Here is a 25,275-nt window from a genome sequence, read left to right on the forward strand (position 1 = left end):
AGGTGGCCAGAGAGAAAGCCCAGATGCATGGCTGTCTGTCCCAGCGGGGCCAGGAGGAGCACCCAGATCTCCGCTGCAGGCGGCCGGCCCTGCTCGTGCTCTCAGTGGCCTGAGCTGCCCCTGCAGTAACTCCCCCACCAGCCTGCCCAGGTCCTGGGGACTGCCGGCTCACAGGTCTCTTTGTCCCCAGCCACCCGGAGGAAGCTGTTTGAGCTGGCCAGGGCCTTCTCGGAGAAGACCAAGATGAGGAAGTCAAAGAGGAAACACTTGCTGAAGCATCAGTCGTATCCTTGTCCAGCCTGGCACTGGGCAGCGGTGCCGGTGGATGCCAAGGGCACGGAACCCCGCGCTGTGCTCCTTCGGGCCACGCCCTCCCCAGGAGTGGGACGGGCCTTCCCGTGCCCCTGCCATCTCCACGGGGAGCCTTATCTCTGGGTGTCATTTCTTGACACCCCCACCCCCACCCCTGGCATGGGGAGCAGGCCAGTGTCAACCCGCTGTGGGCTCAGAAGTTGTCCTACCACTTTTTAACTTCTTCTCTGGGGTCATCTTGGGAGAAAACTTGGTTCTTCCATCTAAATCAGCAAACCTTTCCCTGATTTCTTAAGTTGAATTGCTCCACAGACCTTCCCATCTTCTCATTTCACAGATGTTGGTCCTGCCTTCTCACTCTTAGTTCCTCCACAATTTTACCCAGATTCCCACCCATGCTCATTAGACAGGGCCCAGGATATTAGATGCTGAGCGGCTAAGTGAAGTGAAGTGAAATCGCTCATTCATGAGCGACTCTTTGTGACCCCATAGACTGTAGCCCGCCAGGCTCCTCCGTCCATGGGATTTCCCAGGCAAGAATACTGGGGTGGGTAGCCCTTCCCTTCTCCGGGGATCTTCCCAACCCAGGGATCGAACTGAGGTCTCCTGCATTGCAGGCAGATGCTTTACCAGCTAAGCCAACAGGGAAGCCCAAGGATACTGGAGTGGGTTGCCATTTCCTTTTCCAGGGGATCTTCCCTAGGGGTCGAACCCACGTCTCCCGCATTGCAGGCAGACTCCTTACCCTCTGAGCCACCACAGCAGCCAAAGGAGAACAGAAAGAAAGTTGTCCCCAGAGATGAGAGCCGGGTGAGAGAGTCAGGGCCTGGCTACTCAGTTGACCTCCATAAAAGGAGCCTGTGGGAGGTACTGGGGCATTGTCAGGGGATAAGGCTGGTATGAGGGAGGCCTCTTGAGCTCTGGCTGGGAGGTAGAAGGCCAAGGCCAGGGCCAGGGAGTGGGGAGGCCTGGGAGCCCCAAAGCAGTGCCCACCAACCCCTGGGACAGTTTTCCTGAACGGCCTGGCAGGCTGGGGGCTGCGGCATCAACAGCCAATCTCCTGGATGACGTGGAGGGCCATGCTTATGGTAAGGTAGAGAGGGCAGGGAGGCTAGAGCTTTGAGTTGCCATGATGGGTAGTCCTCCAAGAGTAGGGCCTGGGTGTTTCACAGGTGAACCCAACCTGTTGGGGCAGGGGCTCCTAACTACGGGACACGTATCAGGGTTGGTGGGTAGCTGACCCAAAGAAATCGGTCCCCCCAACTTGGTCCCACTTTATCGACTACACCAAAGCCTTTGTGTGGATCACAGCAAACTGGAAAATTCTTCAAGAGATGGGAGTACCAGACCACCTGACCTGCCTCCTGAGAAACCTCTTTGCAGGTCAAGAAGCAACAGTTAGAACTGGACATGGAACAACAGACTGGTTCCAAATTGGGAAAGGAGTACATCAAGGCTGTATACTGTCACCCTGCTTATTTAACTTATATGCAGAGTACATCATGAGAAACGCTGGGCTGGAGGAAGCACAAGCTGGAATCCAGATTTCCGGAAGAAATATCAATAACCTCAGATATGCAGGTGGCACCACCCTTATGGCAGAAAGTGAAGAAGAACTAAAAAGCCTCCTGATGAAAGTGAAAGAGGAGTGAAAAAGCTGGCTTAAAACTCAACATTCAGAAAACTAAGATCATGGCATCCGGTCCCATCACTTCATGGCAAATAGATGGGGAAACAGTGGAAACAGTGACAGACTATTTTTTTGGGCTCCAAAATCACTGCAGATGGTGATTGTAGCCATGAAACTAAAAGACACTTGCTCCTTGGAAGAAAAGCTATGACCAACCTAGACAGTATATTAAAAAGCAGAGACATTACTTTGCCAACAAAGGTCCATCTAGTCAAAGCTGTGGTAGTCATTTATGGATGTGAGAATTGGACTATAAAGAAAGTTGAGCACAGAAGAATTGGTGCTTTTGAACTGTGGTGTTGGAGAAGACTCATTGGAAAAGACCCTGATGCTGGGAAAGATTGAAGGCAGGCGAAGAAGAGAATGACAGAGGATGAGATGGTTGGATGGCATCACCGACTCGATGGACATGAGTTTGGGGGAACTCCGGGAGTTGGTGATGGACAGGGAGGCCTGGCGTGCTGCAGTCCATGGGGTTGCAGAGTCGGACACGACTGAGCGACTGAACTGAACGTGGTCCACATTGCCTCTCCTTTCCTTTCACTTCTGAAAGGGGGCCCAGCCACATCTCCACCTAGATCTTTACCTGGAGCACAAAGAGCCGGGTGATGCTTCTGGGGAATATTCTCTTGGGTGTGAGGGGACAGACAAGCTCAACTGCGTGGAAGGACCTCACCTTGAGAACCATGCTCCGGGCAGTCTTGGTGTTGGGGCCCAGAGGCCTTTCTGCCTCCATTCAGGCCCTCCCAGTGGCCTGTGGGCCAGAAGACACCGCCTCAGACCTCCTTGGGCCCACAGCTGGGCCCTGGTTCTGGTGCCCCAGAGAAGGAGGGCCCTTTGGTGATCAGGAGACATCCTAAACAAGGGCTAGAAGGGCCTTGGAGGTCATCGGGACAGTCCCCTGTCCCCCATCTCATTTTATAGATGAGGAAACTGAGGGAAGACCTTGAGTTCTCCAAGCTCAGAGATGAAGACAGACCAGCGGGCAGGGGTCCTGACCCCTCGTCTGTGGCCTCTCCCCAGGTCCCCAGGGGTCAGCATGTGCTTCAGCCACCGCAGCGCAGAGAGCAGGGTCAGCCGTCCTCCCCAGCCTGGGGGATGTGCCTGAGCGAGGCTGTGCAGAGGGGAGGCTGAGGTCCTTTCCTCTGCTTTTCAGATGAAGACTTCCGGGGAGGCGACAGGAGGTGCCCACGGTGGAGGAGGCGCTCAAGGAAGGGCAGTAGGAGGTAAGGCCTGGGGCCACTCTCCCCAGGACTGCCGGCTGCACGCCCTGGCTGTCTCTGCAGGGTGGGGGCGGCAGGCTCAGGCACCTAGATGCTGCAGGGCCGGCTTCTTCCCCTGGGTGTTGTGACAGGGGAGCTTGTGGTTTGCATTTTCTCCATTATTTATTCATTTGACAAAAGATAATCACACCTGCCTGTGCCAGATGCTAGGAACAGGAAAAGAAAAACCAGCTTTGACCTTGAGTAGTTGACAGCACGGTTGAGAATAAAGTCCAGGACGCACAGAGCATTCTAAGAACAGCGTGAGAAAAGCTAAGATTCTGGCTTCACCCCGGCCGGAGCCACACCACGTCTCCGCATGCCAGCTTGGGCTTCAGTGGTGGAGGCGATGAGGAGATGGCCCCTCTCAAGGCAGCTCTGTCTCTGGCGGGAGCCCTGGGCCTGCAGGCTGGTTTTCTTCTTCTTTTCTTGTGTGTCCCAGCACCAGGGGATGCCGACACCACCCCTGGGGGAGGACCAGGGGATGTTAACGCCTCCCCCAGGACCACCCCCCCAGGAGAGGACCAGGGGATGCCGACACCGCCCCCAGGACCACCCCCAGGGGAGGGACAGAGGATGCCAACGCCTCCCCCAGGACCGCCCCCGGGGAGGACAGGGGATGCCGCTGCCCCCAGGACTGTCCCCAGGGAGAGGGGATGCCAGCACCTCCCCCAGGACCATCCCCAGGAGAGGACCAGGGGATGCCAGCACCTCCCCCAGGACCATCCCTGGGGAGGGACAGGGGTTGCAGACGCCTCCCCCGGAGCTCAGGACCCGGTCCCGCCTCCAACCCCTCCCCCTGTCACGAGGCCGCCTGCCCACCCTGCCCCGGTTGCTGTGCTGGTCCCAGAGAGTGGGGGACGCAGCCAGGGACAGTACGGGGCACTCTGTCCTCATCCTGGGCCTGTGGCCTTCACGTCCAGTTGACTCGCCACTACACCCTCCATCAAGGCACCTTCAACCCCCACTGTGCTCTGAGGCTTTCCTCACCCGTGTGACTGCAGCCATGCGTCCCTGTCCTCTGGAATGCTGGGGAAAAAAAAAAACCCAGCCAGGGGAAGGACCCCCTCCCACACAATGTTACTGCCACGTCCTTCCCCGTGGCCCAGAGCCACCCCCTGTCAGGAGCTTGCTCACCACTTATTTCTCTCCTGAATAGCCCACCTTTTCCCTTTCTAGCTCCATCCACAAGCCTATGTCCCCCTGCTTCCCATGTTGCTTCGAGCCACCCGACCTGCAGAGAAGCCGCACCCTCCTTCGCCCCGCTGGGTTGGCTACCCCCCAACCCCCAGATTGACTCACGGTCACCCGCCTGCTCGGGGGCCTTTGACCAATCCGCCGCTGGTGCTGTCTTCTGCCTGCTGTGCCCATTGTCTCCCCGCGGCCTCCTGTGGCCCCAGCAATCTTGGGCCCCCTTTCTCTCTGCTGTTGCTTCTCTGTGTGCCTTTGGGGCCCCAGTGCTCCTGGCAGCTCTGCCCTTGACCCCCCTCAAAGTCTCCCTACGCCCTACTCTCCCAGCCATGCCACCAGCCTCTGATGGCAACACTCGTGTGCGGTTGGCTCCAAAGCCTGACTCTCCGTGTTGGTTCTCCAGATCTGTCCACAGCCCCCACTGTGCCCACCACAGTCTTCCTGGCCTCGGCTGTCCACTCACTGAAGCCAGACGGTCCCCTCCTCCTGACGTCCCCCCTCCACTTCTCTTCTTTATCCCTCTCATCACCACCCTGCAGACTCTCGTCACCTGGCTCACAGCTGTGGGCTCTTCCCTGCCCTTGCTCTCTCAGCCATCACCAGGACGCCTCTTGAGTCCCGTCTCTCCCTCGCTCTCTGAATGGTTCTTCCTCGTAAAGGCTCCTTGGCTTGGTGTGGGGTCCCACCAAGTTCCAGCCCCATTTTGCTGTTTCTACCCCTACAAGCGCCCTGGGTGTAGTTCCGTGTAGTTCTGCTGAGTTCCCGCTGCGTCTGGTCACAGAAGAGGTCAGGCAGCTGGCACGGTTCTCAGCCCTCTACACACAGAAGATTCACATCCACCAGGCGTTTTAGACCCCTACTCCACCTCTAGCGGCCGGAGGCCCCCCTGGTTTGCATGTTGGGATGTTTCTAGGACCTTGGATTGGCGCATGTGACCCCAGCCCAAGTTCCGAGGCTGACACAGAGTCCCTGGGGGAAGGAGAGGGCCCCTGTCTTTAGAAGCTTCTGCCCCAGACAATCTCTCCAGGAACTAGTGATGACGGAAGACCACGGGGCTCCGTTGAAAAAGACCTCTCCCATCCCTCTCTCCTTCCAGATACCAGCAGTTCCTCCTTGCCGGGGACGATCCGACCGGCGGAGGCATCCCAGCTGCCGTCGGGCAGATGGTGCTTGAGTTCTGAGGCCCGGTGATTCTCTGGCCACAGTCCAGCCCAGCCACTGCCACTTTCCAAGGGACTCAGAACTTCCGAGTTGCCCGCTGTGATTGCAGGAAGGGAGGAGGGTGGAGGCAGCAGCCAACCGCAGCGCCTCTGTAACCGGCCTGTTCTAAGGGGAATGGATGGAAATACAGGAGCTAACCCCTCTTCTGTTAAAAAAAGAAAAAGAAAACCCAACAAAACAGAAAGCAGGCAAGGTGGGAATACCCAAAAGGGGAGGATGATCCTACCAGAGCCTTCTTGGCCTGAGGGTGGAGCCCCTGCCTCCCTCCTGTCCTGCAGGAGAGACCACAGACACGGCCTGACCCCCCGCCTCATCCCAGCTCCCTCTGGGCACCTGGGGCCCTTCATCCCCGTGGCCTCCTGCCTTTCAGCCTTCCCCCAGGGGCGCTGGCCCGTGCCCCTCCTCTGCACAGAGCCCTGGACTGTCCCTGGAGCCCTGTCTGAGGGGTGACGGGCCCTGCAGAGCCATATGTGCCACCTGCTCTTTATGGGCTCCTTGCTGCCTCCGTTGGGGACTGGCAAGGATCCTCAGAGGGATCCGGAGACAGGCCACCCTGGAGCTGGAGGATTCTAGCGGGGGGCGGGGGGTCTTCAGTCAGAAGACAAAAAGCCTTTTCTGGATGGGATCCTGCAGCCCCTGTCCAGCAGCGCTGAGCCCCCACCTGGACTAGAAGTTCTGCTGCCTCCGGGTGGGCAGCGGTCAGTTCCTTGGTAACCCCGGGAAGGTGTGGGACTGGGGGGCATGAAGAAGAGGCTGCCAGCCGGCCTGCAGCCCCGGGCCACAAGGGCGTGCTGGGTGCCCCTTGCCAAGAGTGACAAGATGAACGGCCAGGTGAACAAGGGACCTACGGACCTGAGCCAGCACCAGCCACTGCCAGCGGGAGGGCTGGGGGGCGGCCAGCCCCGCCTCTGTGGCACCGCCCCCCCACCCCCCCGCCTGGAGACGGGGGTGCGCTGACCTGGGGGGAGCCTGGGCGGGTAAAAGGCCCCAGCTGGAGCGGGGAGCCCTCCCAGCTGCACAGCGTTGGGGCGTTGAGAGAAGACGCCAGGCCTGCTGGGGCTGGGTGACCACAAGTCACCCTGAGATAAAAAGGGCCTGGCGCGCCCCACGCAGTGCCCTGGGGAGACCCTGGCCGCCTCCCTGTCCCGCGGAAGTGCGGTTGCCCTTCGGCTCCCCACCAATCCCCCACAGCCCCCGCACAGTAGAGGGGGAACCCCACTCCATGTGTGTGACTTTGTTAGTTCTGTCTCTCCTCCTCCGTGTGGGTTTTTTCCTGGAGCTGTTTCGTAGGAATTGGTGTAATAAAGACTTGGTGTTCTCTTGGTGCTCTGACTTGACGGCGCCTGGGCTGACCCTCTTCTCCTCCCCACACCCCCAGCACCCTCGGGCACCCCGCGCCCCGGGGCTGCCGGCCTGGCGCACCCGCAGCTCACGCAGGCCTGGGGCGCGGCCTCCCAGGGGCCCAGTGACACCCGTGTCGCACCACAGCCTCGCCCGCCTGCTGGGCTGCCCGCTTTCCTGTCTGCCTGGGAAGGTAAACCGCTTGCCAACAGTCTGTTGCAGAAGCTCCGGCTGATCACCTCCCTAAACAAACAGAAAGCTGCCAGAGTATCGGCCGCCTGGGGCTGCGGGAATGTGCAATCTCAGACTTCAAAGTGCCCGAAGAGATCTTCTAATTCAAATCTCTCTGGCTTTCTCCCTACTGCCTTCTGGGCCAGGGCGCTAATTGCCCAAGGAGAGAGCTGGTGCCCTTTTCAGACAGAGCCGTTCTCAAGGTTAAAAAGTTCTTCCTGGTATTGACCGGTGGGCCTCCTTGTGGCTTCAACCACACATATCTCGATTCTGGGCTCCGAGTCACCCAGGCCAAGTCTCCCCCAATGCTGTGTTGGAGTTCAGTGGCCTTTCTTCTGGATAAACAATGCAGCTCCCTCCTGCCTCCCCTAAGAAAAGATTCTGCTCAGACCCCTGCCCTACCCCCAGCCCAGGTAGATGAAGGTGGTCTCCTAGATGGACATACCCACTGATGCCCCAAACAGACCTGGAGTTTCTGTGCTCAGCTGTGTCCTACTCTGTGATTCTGTGGACTGTAGCCAGCCAGGCTCCTCTGTCCATGGAATTTTCCAGGCAAGAGTACTGGAGCGGGTTGCCATTTCCTACTCCAGGGGATCTCCTTGACCCAGGCGTCAAACCCTCGTCTCTCATCTCCTGCATTGGCAGAGGGATTCCTGACCACTGTGCCACCTGGGAAGTTGAACCTGGACCTCAGCAAACCAAGAGGAAACTAAAAGACACTTGCTCTGTGGAAGAAAAGTTATGACAAATCTAGACAGGATATTAAAAAGCAGAGACATCACTTTGCTGACAAAGGCAAAGAAAGCTTACCAGGCCCTGCTCCATGAGGAGTTCCTCCTGGCTGAACAGTATATAGAGACCCAGGAAAGAGTCAGGCTGGGCGAGGTGACTGCCCTAGCCACCTACCTTTCCATTCTGTTCATCTGTGGGTTCTGGGCTCTTGGTGTCCACAGGGTGGTGCCTGCAGATTTATCTTCTGCAAAAATGAGCCCGAGTATCTGGACTTTGGTCCAACCAGAGTCCCTCCCACTTTTTATGCTTTGCTGTCCTCGGGGCTCAGTCCCAGCTTGAGAGGAGCTCACGGGACTAGGGAGTCCTGTGCCCAGAAGAACTAGGCTGTTGATGACCACAGCGGGGTCTCAGCCTCCCTCTGGGCTCACGTGTTTACTTCTGGCTGTGCTGGGTCTTTGCTGTTATGCAGGGTTTTCTCTAGTTTCCGTGAGCGGGAGCTACTCTCTAGTCGCAGTGCATGGGCTTCACATTGCAGAACGTGAGCTCTAGGGTGCACGGGCCTCAGCAGTTGTGGCACGCTGGGCTCAGGAGTTGTGGCTCCCAGGCTCTAGAGCGCAGGCTCAGTAGAGTGGCACCCAGACTTAGTTGCTCCAAGGCACGTGGGATCTTCTCAGACCAGGGATTGAATGCACGTCTCCTGCATTGGCAGGCGGATTCTTTACCACCGAGCTGCCAGGGAAGCCCCTCTCTCGTGTCCTGAGGCACCTGCTGGAAGGTTGGGAGGTTGCAGGAAACACAGGAGAACTTGGTTTGCAAAAGACAGGCATGATGTGAAATGATGATGCTGAGAGCTGTGAAAAAGGCACAATGTGAAATGATGATGCTGAGAGCTGCTTATCAGTGTTTACTGTATGTCAGTCACTCCTGGGGTGCTTTGTTCACATTATTTTATCACACAACTATGCTATGAAGTCAGTATTAATACTTCCATTTCACAGATCAGGAAAACTGGAGCACAGAGATGATCAGGTCCTTATTCAGTAAGTGGTACTACCTGAATTTGAACCCAGGCAGCTTCCCTGGTGGCCCAGCTGATAAAGAATCTGTCCGCAATGTGGGTTCGATCCATGGGTTGGGAAGATCCCCTGGCAAAGCGAACAGCTACCCATTCCAGTATTCTGGCCTGGAGAATTCCATGGACTGTATTCTATGGGGTCGCAAGGAGTCAGACACAACTGAGTGAATTTCACTTTCACTTTCAGTGGAACTCCAAGCTGGTGCCTGAACACTAAGCGATACACTCGGGTGGGGGAACAGGTGGTAAGACTAAGAACCCTTGCATAAATGCAGTTTGGAGAGTGCAGAAAGGTCCACCTGCTTCAAAGCCTTTCCAACAGCATGCCTGAAAATCGGCTATTAGCATCCTTTGTCTGGTTTTAGTAACAGAAACAGTCTCAGCATTTCCATCAAACGGCAGATGTGCTGCTGAGGGAGAAGCATTGCACCCCTTTTGCCCAGTATCACAGCCTTACACTGATATTTGTTGACCTGGCTCGCTGGGCCAGCTGGAGGAAGGTGTGGAAGTTTCTGGAGCTGGTGGTGGGGAGGTGGGGTGTTGAGGGGGCTGTGGGGGTGTACTGCCACCTGGTGGCTGTCTCTCGGAAGTGGCGGTTGCTGGCCGCTGCAAGGCCCGACCGCCGCGTTCCCAGAAGGGAGACCTCAGCACCTGTTTTTCCCTCAAGCCAAACAGACAGAGGACGTTTACTCTGTTCACATGGTCTTAGGTTTGGTAAAATTTGCAAAGATATTTTTGTACTTTTTTTTTTCTTAAAAGGGCCACTAAGATTATATAAGCTTCAAGCCCCACAAAACCAGCATCTACCCTGCCTGTCATTTCTATAGAGTCACAATTTTTTTAAAAAAATCAGTCCAGGAGGATTATTTCAGGGACTCTGCAGGAAGGACTGGTGGAGCTCAATACAAACTCAGCATGAGCCTGCCTTGCTCTGACCTTGCCATTCAAAGTGTGGTCTGTGGATACGGTGACCAACTGTTCTGGTTTTCCAGGACTGAGTGGTTTCCTCCGATGTAAAACTTTCAGTGCTAAACCAGGAAAGTCTGGGGCAGACTTGGACAAGCTTATGATTCTATCTGCAGACCAGCAGCCTTGGTGTCAGCTTGGAAGTCTGTTAGAAATGCAGAGTTTCAGGTGTCATTCCAGACCTACTGAGTCAGAATCTGCATTTTCCAAGAATTCTAGGAGCTTCAGGGGCACATTAAAGATGGAGGGCTCTGCTTTCCCCAAGAAAAGAAGGGCCCACACCAGCCCCGAAATGTGTGCTTTCAAGGGTCTCATCTTCTGCTGAGAAAACCCCATAGCGTGATTCCAACTGCCCTTTAATTTTGATAACCAGAGGTCAGGACTAACTGGCTCCTATTTTCTTGGCTACCACAGGAGATATCATGGGATCTCATGATATCATGAGACCTCCCAGGGCAGGTAGGCATAAAGTGCTTCTCTCTCCTTTGCCTTAACTGGATTCTTCTTGGGGATAAGGCTGCTGTTTGCTGAAGCATTGAATGGGCAGCCATGTGAAAATGCCTTGGAAATTGTTAGGTGTGCTCCGTGGTGGCTCAGATGGTAAAGAATCTGCCAGCATTGCGGGAGACCCAGGGTTGGGGAGATCCCCTGGAGGAGGGCATGGCAACCCACTCTAGTATTCTTGCCTGGAGAATCCCATGGACAGAGGAACCTGGTGGACTACAGTCCATGCAGCCGCAGAGTCAGACGCAACTTAGCAACTAACACACACACGATTGAATAAGTTGTGATTTATTGCTCTTAGGCATGGAATGGTCAGAAATCATTATCATCATTACTCCTATTTGTTGAGCAATTACTATATACCAGGCACAGTTTTAAGCACTTTGCAGGAATTAACCCTCTGACTCCTTACAACAAGGCTATGTGGTGGGTGTTATGATGTTGCCCATTTCACAGATGACAAAGCTGAGGCCCAGAGGTTTGTAAAAGGGATCTGTCAGTGAGGCACAGAGGACAGCCAGGACTGGAAGTGAGCCGGGGCGTGATGGGGTGGAGGACTGCTTACAGCTTTCCCCCCATGGGTGTACCCAGGGAAGGCCTCCAGCGAGGAGTGCTGAGATCACCGCATCCTCATTTGCCCTATCTTGGTTTTATTTCTCGGGGCTGTTCAACGAGAAAATTCTTTCGAAGAGTCAGCTCTAGGCTCAGCACCAGGCTGGGTGTCAGGAGGCAGAGATAAGAGTCCTAGTTGCTGCTTCAATGAGGCCCAGACTCAGAGAAGCAGACAGTGTTACAACACCAAGCCGGCCATATGGGAGCGATAAGCTGAGGGAGTGAACAGGCCCTGGGGACACATCTGTCCAGTCCGGTGGAGTGTATGCTGGGCTGACACACCTTCCTGGCCGACTGTGAAAGGAAGTGGAGGCGTGGGCCTCGAATCGGGGAAGGTCTGGGCCAGGAGGTGAGAGGGGGCCCTCCTGTCGCTTCCTTGAGGACCCCTGCCTCCGTGCGCTTCACCTTCCTGGGCCTTGTCCTGTGGATTGAATGTGTGTTCTTGCTTGCCTGCTCTCTCAAAGCAACAGCTAACTGCTCCCTGACCCTGGCCCCCCACAAAAGGTGAGCAGCAGTATTCAGGATTTCATCGACTTGCCAAAGCTGTTCTGCCATTGGAGATGCTATTACTTTCAGACAGACAGACTCCTGGGCACTAATTATAAAGATGTGGGCAGAGTGTAAGGAAGTCAGCAGGGTGGCCTGGCCCCTACAGCTGGTACAGATGGGCACAGTTGGCCGTGTCGAGGTCTAAAGGGAAGGGAGGAGACAAAGGCTGGAAGCTGGGGAGAGCAGGGCATGAAGAGGCTGCCCTACGGACTTTGTGGTCCTGGGCCGTACAGGGAGCGGGTGACGGCTGGGGTGGGGAGCAACTTCTATCTCCTTCCTCTTCTCTGTCCCAGGCCAATGCCACCCATTGGTGATACCAACTGGAACCCGACTGGGAACAGAGGGCAAGGAGCTGGAGGAGGCAGTCCTAGAAGCCAGCCTCCGGGCCTACAGAGCAGGGTGAGAAGGATACAGAGAGGGTGTGGCCCTGGGTGGGAAAATGGAAATAATCAGTACAAGTACTTACTGCTCAGGGGTGTGGGCTGAATGGGGTTCCTCCAAAATTCATAGGCGGAGGTCCCAGTACCTCAGGATGTGACTGTGTTTGGAGATAGCCTCTTTAAAGAGGCATTTAAGTTAAAATGAAGTCATTAGTTTGGGCCGGAATCCAGTGTGATGGGGTCATAGCTGAGGACATGGACTCACACAAAGGAAGAGCGTGTGAAGCACGGGAGATGACGGCTGTCTCCAAACCCAGGAGAGAGACCTCCGCAGAAACTAACCCTGCCAACACCTTGATCTCTGACTTCCAGCCTCCAGAACCGTGAGACAATAGATTTCTGTTGTTCAAGCCGTTTGTCCGAGCCAGTCAACAGTGTCAATAAATTATTTAGCGTATGACATCAATTATGGATTTGCCTTTCTGTCTTCCTCTCCGGGTAGCCACTTTCTCTACGACTCAGCACTGGGTCAGGTAGATGCTGAAATGTTTCTGGGACAAATGGATTATTTAACAAGAGAAAAAAACGTTAAGGTGATCTATGAAATAGCATCAAAAGGCCGAAGTCTCAGGTGGCAATCAGTGGATTACAGGACACGACGGCAAGAGTGATGCCGTAACAGCCACTAGACTTGTTTGTGACTCGCCAGCCCCCGCTGTGTGCCAGGCACTGTGATTCATGCTGCACATGAATGATCGCTTTTAATTTGGCAACAGGCCACTTAGATAGCTGACAGATGTCACCTGGGGAAACAGAGTCTTGAAAAGTTACCTAAGTCCACAAGATGCCAGGATTAGTGAGCACATCTACAGTGTGATACAGTGGGACAAAACGGGGCTGAGTGGTATCATGGAAGGAATATGGTCTTTTGGCTGGAGGAGGGCATGGCGACCCACTCCACTACTCTTGACTGGAGAATCCCATGGGCAGAGGAGCCGAGCGGGTTACGGTCCATGGGGTGTAAAGAGTCGGACACAACTGAAGTGACTGAGCACACATGCAAGCATGGCCTTTTGGAGAGTTTACAAGCTCTATTCTCTTATCTGTGCGACTGTCAGGACATGACCTATGGCCTCAGGGAGTTGAACAATGGGAGGAGATAATCCAGGTCTCTGGAGTGGTGTCTGGCACGGGTCCATCAGCTTTTTGCAGCCTTGAAAGGCCTGGGTAAGGAGACAGAAAACCCTGACTATCCATTCTGCTCGCCCCTAGCTTCTTCCTGCATGAAGAGCGAATGCTCGCTGGAGTGCACACTTCCCTTGCAGCCTCAGAGGCTTCCCAATCCATCTTGCTGCCATGTCTCCATGGTTCCCTACTCTGTGTGCGTGCGTGCTAAGTCGCTTCAGTTGTGTCTGACTTTGTGACGCCATGGACCGTAACCCGCCAGGCTCCTCTGTCCATGGCATTCTCCAGGCAAGAACACTGGAGTGAGTTGCCATTTTCTCCTCCAGGGCATCTTCCTGACCCAGAGATCAGCTTGAACCTGAATCTCTTATGTCTCCTGCATTGGCAAGCGGTTTCTTTCCTAGTAGCACCCACCTGGGAAGCCCACCCTTACTCTACCCATTAATATTCTGTTCTCAGTCACAGAAACATGAAATAGGATGCTGGAGGGGAAACTTTGAAGGCTCAGAAGAGGAAGGCACTTCCCGAAGAAGATCTCGAGAGAAAACTGCCCCCTTGCAATCCTTCCCCCACAGATGGCTTGGGTCTTTGGCTCCCCTCCCTGAACTTGGAAAGAGCCCTTCTCATTCTTTAGCAGCAGTCACTGGGTAATGGCCGTGGCCCGCGGGGCAGGCCTGAGTGGGAGAAGGGAAGTGTGTCTGTGGTTGGGGTTGGCAGCTGGCTCTGACTTGGACAGAATTAGAAGCTTGTTTTGAAGCCTAGAAAGACTATTTTTAGCTGGGAGCGTGTTTGCGCTTCCTGGAGCAAGGTCTTACAGACTTGCCTAGGACTTCACGCTCGACCCAGCGGCCAGACCTATGCTCTCTCTTCCCTGTTCCAGAGGGTCCCGAGGCAGCCGGGAAACCCCCGCTGTCAGCCCCTGGCCTCAGATCAGCCTGTCCCCAGCCCCTGGGGCCTGTTTTGCCTGTCTTTCTCAGCCCACCGGTCTCCAGCCAGAGGCACCAGTAAGGGGCACTGTGGAGTCCCAGAAAGTGCCCAGGCGGGGCTGGAGGCCTAGCTCTGACTGTTACTTATCAGACAAGTTACTTAACCCCCTGTGGCCTCACATTCTCATCTATAATGAGGGTAACAACAGCCGCTTGTGGATAGGTGTGTGGATTCAGTGAGATAACACAAAGACACAGTAACAGCTTATGAGACAATCCCCTCCTCCACCTCACCAGCCTCCCAGAAGAGGACTCTGGGACAGCTTGACACTCTTTCTTGCTGACAAAGATAATGGACTCCTGAGAGATAGCTTGTATGTACGTGATTCAAAACATTTCCTTGGATTTGTCGTTGTTCAGTTGACTAAGTCATGTCTGACTCTTTGCGACCCCGTGGACTGCAGCGCGCCAGTCCTCCCTGTTCCTCACTATCTCCCGGCGTTTGCCCAAGTTCATGCTTACTGAATAGGTGATGCTATCCAACCATCTCATCCTCTGCTGCCCTCTTCCAAGAGATTTTCCCTTAGATTCAAAAGTTCAGAAATGAATACAGGGGCTTCGCTGGCGGCTCAGTGGTGAAGAATCCACTGCCAATGCAGGGGAAACGGGTTTGATCCCTGGCCTGGGAAGATCCCACACGCGTGGGAGCAACTAAGCCCCTGTGCCACGACTGCTGAGCCTGTGCTCTGGAGCCCAGGAGCTCCAACGACTGAAGCCTGAACGCCCTAGAGCCTGTGTTCCACAGCAAGAGATGCCGCAGAATGAGAAGCCCACTGAGTAGCCCCTACTCAGCTGCAACCAGAGAAAAGCCCACACACCAATGAAGACCCAGCACAGCCGCCCCCCACCTCCCCAGAAGACCTCTGTCTTAAAAAAAAAAAAAAACACCCATGAATATAGACTCTTCACAGGTCAAACTCTGAAGGACACATAAAGAAAAAAAATCTCCCTTCCCCTCCTGCAATCTCACTGGAGATGATCAACTTTCACAGCCCATGGGTGCCTTTCCACATAGTTTCTATCTGCATACAAACACAAACACTGGAAAACATTCTCCTTTTAACAGGTTAAAGACGCTTCTCTGCAAGTTCCTTTTCACTTTACAGTAGGTCATGGGCATCATCTACAGCAATACATGTGGATCTAGCTCGTTGGTTTTAATAGCTGCATAAGACTCCATAGATTACATGAAGCATAGTTATCCAGCCATTTCCCATTCGATGGATGGGAGGGTGCATTACAAACAATGCTGCAGCGACTGCTGCTGCTAAGTCGCTTCAGTCGTGTCCGACTCTGTGCGACCCTGTAGACGGCAGCCCACCAGGCTCCTCCGTCCCTGGGATTCTCCAAGCAAGAACACTGGAGTGGGTTGCCATTTCCTTCTCCAATGCATGGAAGTGAAAACTGAAAGTGAAGTCGCTCAGTCATGTCCGACTCTTTGCGACCCCATGGACTGCAGCCTACCAGGCTCCTCCGTCCATGGGATTTTCCAGGCAAGAGTACTGGAGTGGGGTGCCATTGCCTTCTCCGGCTGCAGCGACAGTCCTTGCACAAATATCCTTGTGAAATTGTGCTTTAATTTCTACAGGATCCTTTACGCAAAGTATGATTATTGGGCTAAAAGGTTATCCTGAGAGTGTATTTCCCCCAGATTTTTGAGCTTCCTACTCGGAATTTGTTTGTTCCGGACACTTTCACTTTTCAAGCTCCAAGGAGCAGCTAGCTAGCGACGCCTCCCGGGGAGAAAACACCAGCTGTCTGCAGCGAGCGGATGCAGGTGGCGCTTCAGGGCCAAAGGGTTTAGTGGGGAGCGCTTAAGGGCAGGAGACGCAGGAAGGAGGATTGGGCTCCAGAGTGACCCTGGTCAGGTGACGTCCCTCCTCGGGGCTCGGTTTCCCTCTGCGTAGACTGGGATATCGTGGTCCCGGCGCGGGTTGGAAAAGAATTTCCAGACATGAGACAGAATGAAAAAAGAATAAAGCTTATTAGAGTGGGAGATGCTGTTAGAACAGCGGGCCAATTCAAGGGAGAACCGACCTTGAATGGGGGGTCCTTAGTCCACTTTTATAGCCAGGGTACAAGGAGCGCGCTAGGGGTCTTGCGGGCCATTTGCTGATTGGATGAGGCTCCTATACTGCGTGGGGGAAAGAGTAGGGCAAATGCCTCCTCCCTACGGGGTAGGAGGAGAGACAGGTTATACTGTTCCATTAATAGTTACACCATGGGGGAGCGAAGGACGATTAGGGTCTGGTTTTTCCGTTCCTGCGTTCCAAGACCCTCCTTAGTTATCTGCTCTTCCGTCCTTGAGTCACCACATGTGACTCCAACCAAAATGAGACGCAGACTGAGCCTAGAGCTGGTGATCTCTGATCTCCGCCTCATGAATTCCTGGCCTTGTTGGCTCCCCCAGGACCTAGGCTGCGTTTCCCTACTCCCTCCCCATCATCTTCCCTGGCTCCTTCAAGAGCAGAGGTGGCCAGAAAGGGTAAAGCGACAAATAAGCCCTCTCCTGGATCGGTCATGTATTGCTTTTGCCCGGCTTTGGCTCTCTCCCGCCCTGGTGGCTCGGCTATCGAGTGCTCCTGTCTGAGCCTGGCGAGTAGCCGAGAGTGCGGCGATTCGGCCATCCTTTGCTTCCGTCTGGCCCCGCCCTCCCGTTCGAGCCGCAACCCGGGCACTGCGATCGGTGGCTCGACCCGCGACTTTCGCCCACTTTGCCTGCCGCGGGCGCTTCCGGTTCCGGTACAGGCACAGCGCGGGATCTAAGGCCCCAGGCATGGCGGGGAGCCGGCTGGAAACCGTGGGGAGCATTTTCACGCGGTGCGTGCTCGGAGCCGGGGGTGTGCCGAGGGCGCGAGCGCGTCTCCCCCTTTTACGCCCTTTCTTGGGTGGGTCTGATCCTGGCCAGGCCTTTCTCGTGCTTTGTCCTGCTTCTGAAAAATTGTGCTTGGCTGCGTCACCGCTTGAATTTCTTAGTTCGCACGTTCAAGATCGCACCTTTCCGCTCTCCAAGTGGAAAGTGAAGTGAAAGTCTCAGTCGTGTCCGACTCTGCGACCCCTTGGACTACACAGTCCATGGAATTCTCCAGGCCAGAATACTGGAGTGTGTTGCGTAGCCTTTTCCCCTTCTGCAGGGAATCTTCCCAACCCAGGTATCAAACCTGGGTCTCCCGCATTGCAGGCGGATTCTTTACCATCGGAACCACCAGGGAAGCCCAAGAATGCTGGAATGAGTAGCCTGTCCCTTCTGCAGGGGATGTTCCCGACCCAGGAATCGAACCGGGGTCTCCTGCATTGCAGGCGGATTCTTTACCAGCCGGGCTCCAAGTGGAGGTCTCTGGGAAAAATAAGGGAGGATGGGGCCGTTGGGCCTGGTCAGAACAGTCTTTGCATTTTCCTTGATTGGACGTGGATGAGGCGAGGGGAGTGGAACGCACATGAGAAGGTGGATTAACCCTGAGCACTGTTTGGTTGGTTTGGAGTTTGGAAACATTTTACCATCTAGCAGGTAGGGGACCCCCTGCTCTGCCCTCCTTCCGGTTGTCTTCTGGACTCCGCGACCCTGCCAGTGTCTCAGACTGCATCAGGGGCTCAGACAGGCTGTTGTCACTTACTGACGTTTGTTCTTTACTCTTCCTTCAGGACGCGAGACCTGATTCGGGCTGGGGTGTTGAAGGAGAAACCCCTTTGGTTTGACATATATAACGCCTTCCCTCCGCTGCGGGAGCCGGTCTTCCGAAGGCCTCGCTTGCGATATGGCAAAGCTAAATCTCCCACCCAGGACATCTTTTACCACGAGGATCAGATTAGAGCGTGAGTGTGGCGCCCATACAGTGGACCAGAGGCAGCGCAACTTCAGAAGGAAAGGTTTAGCCAGCAGTCTGGCCACTTACATAGGAATTATCTCGCCAGACTAGGTAATCAGTGCCCCTCCCCAGGACAGAGAAGCAGAAGTTCGAATTAGAACCTGGTGCCCAGCAGCTGACCAGCCATTGCAGTTATAGCTACCTGTTTCTGGGCATCTGTTTGGTGTCTGGCACTGTGTTAAGCCCCTAACAAACGTTACTTCATTTAGGTTTTACTCTAATCCTGCAAGATAGGTATCCTCGTCTCCGTTTTAGTCATGAGAACTGTGAGGCTCAAGGAGGTCGACTTGACCGGGAATTCACAGGATAAATCTCCTTCCCTTAAATACTGATGTCAGTTTTTAACATCTGGAATGTTAGGATCAGAGACTGTGTCTAATTGAAATGAATACATATCCCTTATTCTTGCCCCTATTCCTGAATAAGACAAAAAACTTAGAAAGTCATCATATTGTTTATTGAGGTCCAGGCGCCCACCTTTCACTTGAAAACCACGCTGCCCCCCTTGCCCAACACACCTTTGAGGTAGGAGAACAAGTATGTTCTGGTTGTATTTGGAAATTTTCAGAGGTCTTTAGGGCATTAAATATTCTTCCAGTACCTTTCTGCTCAGGTCCATTCCATTCACTTGGTCGGGATGCTTTCAGGGTTGTTTATATGTTAAAATCATTTGTGCTTCTGTGTACACAGCAGCGGAACTGGGTGGTGGTCATTGGAGAATGGAATATTTTACTGCATCCTCCTGTTACTTGTAATGCCCAAATTATAACACTGTGAACTTAAATAGTTTTTTGAACCTTTATCTTTTCTTTGGCTTTTTTGTTTGTTTTGATGTTTTTGATATTTTAAGGACTTATAACAACAAAATAAGTTTACTGAATGTGTGCTTGCTCAGTTGCGTCTAACTCTTTGTGACCTCATGGACAGTCAGCCCACCAGGCTCCTCTGTCCATGGGATTCTCCAGGCAGGAATACTGAAGTGGGTTGCCATGTCTTCCTCCAGGGGATTTTCCTGACCCAGGGATAGAACCTGAGTCTCCTGTGTCTCCTGCATTGGGACGTGGATTCTTTACCACTAAGACATCTAGGAAGCCAAAATCTTAATGGAAAAAGCAAAATCATGAAAGTAATAGAAGAAAACATGGGATAATTGAAAAATAATCTCAATGATATTAATAAAAGCCTACCTAAGCGTGACATAAAAACCCAGAAGCCAGGGCTTTCCTGATGGTCCAGTGGCTAAGACTCCTTGCTCTCGATGCAGGGGACATGTCGCAACTGAGAGTTCACATGCTGTAAATAAAGATCCCGTGTGCCATAACTGATTGCTGGCATAGCCAAATAAGTAAATATTTAAATAAACTTATTTAAGTTGAAAAAAAACACACCAAATCTAGAAGCCATAAATGAAAGCATTAAAGTTTTCTGCACATAAAAACTACCATAAGCAAAATAAAAAATCAGCTGACGTACTGGGAAGAACTTTGGCGACGTGTATGACGAAGGGCTAGTTTCCTGTTTACGTTGCTGTAAAACGACTAAAAGGAAAAAATGGGCAAAGAACATGGATAGGTCACAGAAAAGGGAATTCCTTTGCTTTTAAACATGAAAAGATACTGAGTCTGTTTAATAAGAAAAGCAAAACTACAGTGAAGTACAACAGGTGACCTGTCAGACTGATAAAGGTCAAAAAGTTGGGAAATATAATATGGTCAGGGTTTGGGGAATAGGCAGTCTCCTATCTGCCTATTGATACCCTTGTCTGGGTATAAATGGATACAGCCCCTCCCTCTGGAAAGCATTTTGGCAGTTTGGAAGGTCAGATTACAAATTAAGGTATCTTGACCCAACAGTACTATTTTTAAAAAATAGTTTTTTAATTTATTTATTTTTGGCTGTGCTGGGTCTTCATTGCTCCAAAGGCTTTTCTCTGGTTGCGGAGAATGGGGGCTACACTCTGTGGTGCACGGGCTTCTCAATGCAGTGGCTTCTCTTGTTAGGAAGCATGGGCTCTAAAATGTGCGGGCTTCAGTAGATGTGGCAAATGGGCTCAGTAGTTGCGGCTCCTAAGTTCTAGAGCACAGGCTCAGTAGTTGTGCACGGACTTAGTTGCTCCATGGCATGTGGGATTTTCCCTGACCGGGGACCAAAGCCGTGTCTCTTGCATTGGCAGGTGGGTTCTTCACCACTGAGCCACCAGGAAAGCCTCAATAATCCATTTTTATGAAATTATTCCATAGTACACCAAGAAATGTGGATAAAGGTAATCATTGCAACAGTAAAATAGCAAAGGACTAAAAGCAATCTACATGCAGTGAATTGAAATGATCTCTGAGAAATATTAAGTAAAAAGGCAAGATGTGTTTACTGTCCTGGGGGTTACACAATGTGGCTGAGCACAGGGAATGATAGATACATGTATACTCATATGGATAGAACATTCCTGGGTGGGTACACAGGGAACTGGTTAGTGTTGCTTACATGGAGGGGAACTGGGAGATGGGGTACAGGGCTGAGGGGGGGTGCTACTTTGCCCTGGATGCCTTTCTGTAACATTTCATGTATTTACCATGTGCACACATGGCTTATTGAAGACAAAAGCTGTTTGGCTCAGGGTCTGTAAGTCATGTTATACTCAATTTCTCAGGGTCTAGCAATTATTCTTTACTCCATTCTTGGCCATGATCTGTAACTGGAGATTTATGTTGTATTGTTTTGTATTTTCAAGGAAATTTTATGCAGCCTATGGATCTGGTCCAAAAGCTTTTGATCTGTTCAACCCAAACTTCAAGTCTACCTGTCAACGGTAAGTCAGTCCACAAGTCTTGGGTTACCTTTCCTTGTTTTAGAGCTTAGTTGTCAGGTTGAGGAGTCTTGTTGAATTCCACTTGAGGAAAAAGATGTTCCTATGGGAAGATCTCTTAAGGGAATACTTGGTAATGTGTAACAGCAGGATTTGACAACTCTCAGTATACAGAGCAAAGATGTGACTGCTTGGAATTTTAGGTTCGTGGAGAAGTACATTGAGCTACAGAAACTTGGAGAAACAGATGAAGAGAAGTTATTTGTGGAAGCAGGGAAGGCTTTGTTGGCGGAAGGTGTCATTTTAAGACGAGTAGAAAAAGCAAGGACTGTGAGTATTTTATTATCACAGCTCTTACTAGGATTGATTGTCGGAGGTTAAAAGAAGGCTTGGTTTTCTTTCTCCACCCGTGGTTCCAGATCAAATCCTGGTAGACTGAGTAAACTAGAATTTTGTGGTAAGGATTGCTGCATGGAACAAGTGAATTGTCATGAGGGCTTTTAAAATTGTGGTTCTGTAGAGAGTTTTCGTGTTTATTGTGTATAATTGAATTTGACCTGAGATAGTAATGCTAAATTTTTGACTCAGTGATAGAATGTGCCTCGTCATATATTAATACTTTCAGCCAGTTGAATGAAAGTGATAACGTTTGAGTGATGTACTTATATCTGGTGTTTTAAGCAACAGGAAGGTAGTCAAGTGTCCCGGAAATCTGAATCCATGGGTGTCGAATCCCAAACTGCATTGGAGGAGAACCCGCCTCTGAAAGAAGTTCCGCAGGCCCAGCATCTGGAGTCACCTGGGGAAGAGTCCAAAGGCCTCTCACCTCCCTGAAGAATGTAATCTGTGTATACTGCCATCCAAGCTGGATTCACTACTGGAATGTTGAACTGTTTTAACAGTTGAACTTTGTAAATGTTTCCTGATCTCTGAGGCATGGTGTTTGCCTTCTTTGGGTTCCCACTTGTAGGTTGTCATAAAGCTCTGTATTATGGTTTGAAGAAGCAGTTGTGTGAACTTTTATGTTATGGTGGTATTAAATAAAGAGTTCCTCGGTGCTTCTAAAGTAAATTTACTTTAAAATTGTAAATAGCGTGAGAAAACCTTTATAAGTACTGTTTGAATGGGATTCACTCTGAGTTGGTTTGCTTAGACTCTTGTCTCGGATCCATCCAACTCTGACTTGCATATCACATGTGGTTCCCTGGCCAGCTGTTTTGTCTGTGAATAATCTTTACTTTTTGCTTGAGAGGCCAGGCTGACATGTGCTTTGCAGTAAGAGCAAGGACCTGTCACTGATGATGAAGTAAGGTCAAAACTGCAATCTCATGAATTGAGTGCTGGAGACAGCATAGACCTGCACATAGTAGGCTGCTCAGGAAGATTTCCTGAATGAATGACTGATCACATGTAGCTGAAAAATGAATTCAGACGATGTCTCTGTAGGTAACTGAGCTGCCAAGAGGGATGACACCCCCCACCCCCATCCACTTGCCTCCCTGGTGTCAAGCTGTGCTTACGAGTTTTTGCCAGCTGTCCTGCTTTATTCATTTTCTTATCTTTTACTGAATAAATACTCCTCAGCTATTATTAATGAGCTTCTTCAGAAACTTCTTCCTTTCAAACCCATGTAGCTTTTCCCCCCGTTCTTTGTGCAGTGTCTTCTGTCTCCTGGTAGGTTAGGGGCAGGGCCCACATCCCACCACCCGGACGCCTCGCGCGCGGTACTCAGGTCATGGAAGGTCAAGGCATATACGAGGCAAGAGCCACTCTCAGCCATATTACTTCCCTACCCCCCACCTTTGTCTTCGTTCTACAATTCCTCTTGTTTAGGGAATGCTTTGCATTTAGCTGGGGAAGTAAATTATGGCCATTCAACACTGAGTGCCAAGTACGAGGCCTTGGGAGAAGGATTTCAACAGGGGGAAGAGACTGTTGTGTTCTCAGAGGAATGATCGGGGCTGACTTGTTACCTTTCTAAACCTTTCTAGGATTTAAAAGGCAGTTTCTTTGTCCTAATGGTGAAAATGTTTTAAAAATTTATTGGTTGCATAGTTAAAAACTATGCCCCTGGTCCAAAATGCCCGTGGTGAAAAGCCAGTATCCTCCCCAGTGTATCCCCCGGCCCTCCCCTTTTTCCTTCCGTAAGGCCACCACCATCACCTGTTTCCAGAAATAATTGTGAAGGTGTACAAGGGGACATTCTGCATAGTGTTCTGTACCTTGTTTTCCACTAAAGTCTCAGATCCTTTGGATGCATAGCAAGCCTTTAGGTTGGATCTCAGTGATCAAGATCGTCAAAGGGGATGCCATTGTGAGCAGCTGGGTGGTGGTGCCAAGCACCAGTTCACGCAGAGCCAGGTTGGGTCCCACGATTTGAGGGGAGGTCTGTGAGCTGCTGGGCTAAGTTGGAAGTGTGCTCAGCACCCCCACCCACCCACCTGGAGCTGGAGAAAGAACCTAGGAGTTCCACTGCCCTGAACGGAACCCCCCAAAAGGATCCTTGAACATCTGCTCCCTTCCCACTGGCAGTCCCTGGATGAGGGGGTGGGTGACCAAAATTTAGGCGTCTGAGGAAGCCAGGGTGGAAAATCTTTAAAAAGAAAAAGCAAGAAAATTCCCTGGTGATTCAGTGATTAGGACTTGGCTGTCACTGCCAAGGGCCTGGATTCAATCTCTGGTTGGGGAATCCCACAAGCCACATGGCATGCCAGTAAATGAAAAAAACAAGGTCAAAGGTGTGAGGCTTCCTTGGGGCATTCAAAACTCTTCCCATGGTCATTGTGAACAAAAGCCATCACCAGGTCCCTATAGTGTTGGACAGTGGAAGTGTGATCTCATTCTTTTTAAAAATTGACGCATTTATTTGGCTGCGTCAGGTCTAAGTCGTGGCTGGGGGTGGGGGTGGGGGGAATCTTTGTTGCGTCAAGCAGCATCTTTCATTGCGGTGCCCTGACCCTAGCTGCAGCCTGCAGGCTTATTTGGTCCGCAGCATGTGATATCTTAGTTCCCTGACCATGTCCCCTGCATTGCAAGGTGGATTCTCAACCAGTGGCCTAGGAGGGAAGGCCTATGACCTCTTTCTTAACTTAAACTTATCGTTGTTGGGAAGATAAGGTGACTTTCAAAGCAAGATGAACAGGAATCCTTTTAAATTAGTGAAGTGTAGAGAGACAGGAAGAGGGTCAGCCCTGGACTAGTCTAGGACCACTGCCTGGAGACCCTTGAAGGGGGGTGGGAGGGATGTGAAAGTGTGCCTGCTGCTTTTTCTGCCAGGAACCACCTGCCTGCCACCATGGTCTTTAAAAGCCATTATTGGCCTTTTCACATGGTATCTGTGCTCGAAAGCTTTACTAAAACTCACGTCAGTTCTCAAGTCCCCGTTGAGCCCCTTCCAGGCTGTGCTCGCTGCAGTCCCAGGTCCACTGTTTGGTTGACCCCGGTCTTCCATGCCAGGGTAGCTCTCCTCTTCCCATTCAGAGCGGGAACAAGGGCAGAAATCCTTATGTGTATGCACTGAAGTATTAAATCAGGAGTGGGCCCTCCATGGGGGTTTGCTGAGCTGAAGCCAAGGAAGGCGTATGTCCAGGTTACAGTGAAATCTGCTCAAGATGAGTCTGTAGGTCTGGGTTCTATTCCGGTTGTTCAGTTTTTACTGGTGTGACCTTGTGCCCATCGTGGTCTCTCTGACTACGAAATAGGGATGGTATTTGCCTCTTTGGCTTCCAGTTAGTGTTAATACTATGAGAATTACTTGAGACAATGAACACAAAACTCACTTATAATATGTGTGATGGGTACCTTTATTACGCTCTTGAGGAGCAGTGGAAAACAGGTTTGAACAGATAGGATGGGATTGGATCACGGTGGCCTCCTTAACTACACAGAGGAGTTGAGTGGGTGTAAGAAGGTTGGAGCAGAGAAGTAACATAGTGAAGACAGCGTCAGGTCAAAGGAAGATTCGGCCAGACGTGACATACAGAATGGGATGGGGGGTGGGCAGTGAGGGAGGGAGGAAGAGACATGTCAGAAAGACTTCCGTCTCTGCAGTCATCCCACTTGGAGGCAGAGACTCTAAGCTTGCCAACCTGAGTACCAGAAGAACAGTGACGTCACTAACAGAGGTCAAGGTGGGGAAGAGAGCTGCATTTCTCAACATACTGAGTTAGAGGACAGCATTCAAGTGGCAGGCAGAGATATGGGTTGGAGGTCTGGGAGATGGGGAGGAAACCTTAGCACAGGGAAGGGCTGGAGCCAGGAGAACGAATGAGCTCTCAAGGGAAGAGGAAGGAGATGCAGGATGTGGGAGCTGAACCAGGTGAGTGCTTAGGACTGGAGAGTAAGAATGTTAGCAAAGGAAACAGGTTCA

The 25,275-nt window shown here is 52.0% G+C and overlaps 2 protein-coding genes across 4 annotated transcripts in view; both read left to right on the plus strand.

Moving 5' to 3' along the window:
* The window catches only part of CUEDC1 (CUE domain containing 1), an 84,517-nt gene extending 81,292 nt beyond the window's left edge, over positions 1 to 3,225 (plus strand). The window contains 4 exon segments of the mRNA XM_070357262.1: positions 191 to 284; positions 1,342 to 1,400; positions 3,159 to 3,167; positions 3,170 to 3,225. Coding sequence (XP_070213363.1) covers positions 191 to 284; positions 1,342 to 1,400; positions 3,159 to 3,167; positions 3,170 to 3,225 — 218 coding nt within the window.
* A 13,656-nt stretch (positions 3,226 to 16,881) lies between these two features.
* Positions 16,882 to 21,977, plus strand: MRPS23 (mitochondrial ribosomal protein S23). 3 transcript variants are annotated; one of them, XM_005911404.3, is made up of 5 exons: positions 16,882 to 17,057; positions 17,880 to 18,050; positions 20,832 to 20,909; positions 21,110 to 21,236; positions 21,588 to 21,977. In XM_005911404.3, exons 1-5 carry the CDS (start codon positions 17,014 to 17,016, stop codon positions 21,738 to 21,740), a joined length of 573 nt encoding a protein of 190 aa, XP_005911466.1. In that variant the 5' UTR covers positions 16,882 to 17,013; the 3' UTR covers positions 21,741 to 21,977. The 3 variants fall into 3 exon arrangements, with proteins under 3 accessions (XP_005911466.1, XP_070213365.1, XP_070213364.1); XM_070357264.1 differs by lacking the exon at positions 16,882 to 17,057 and adding an exon at positions 17,115 to 17,745 and having other exon boundaries at positions 21,594 to 21,977; XM_070357263.1 differs by lacking the exon at positions 16,882 to 17,057 and adding an exon at positions 17,132 to 17,745.
* The last annotated feature ends 3,298 nt before the right edge of the window (positions 21,978 to 25,275 follow it).

Source organism: Bos mutus, chromosome 19 (assembly GCF_027580195.1).
Source record: "Bos mutus isolate GX-2022 chromosome 19, NWIPB_WYAK_1.1, whole genome shotgun sequence".
NCBI lineage: Eukaryota > Metazoa > Chordata > Mammalia > Artiodactyla > Bovidae > Bos > Bos mutus.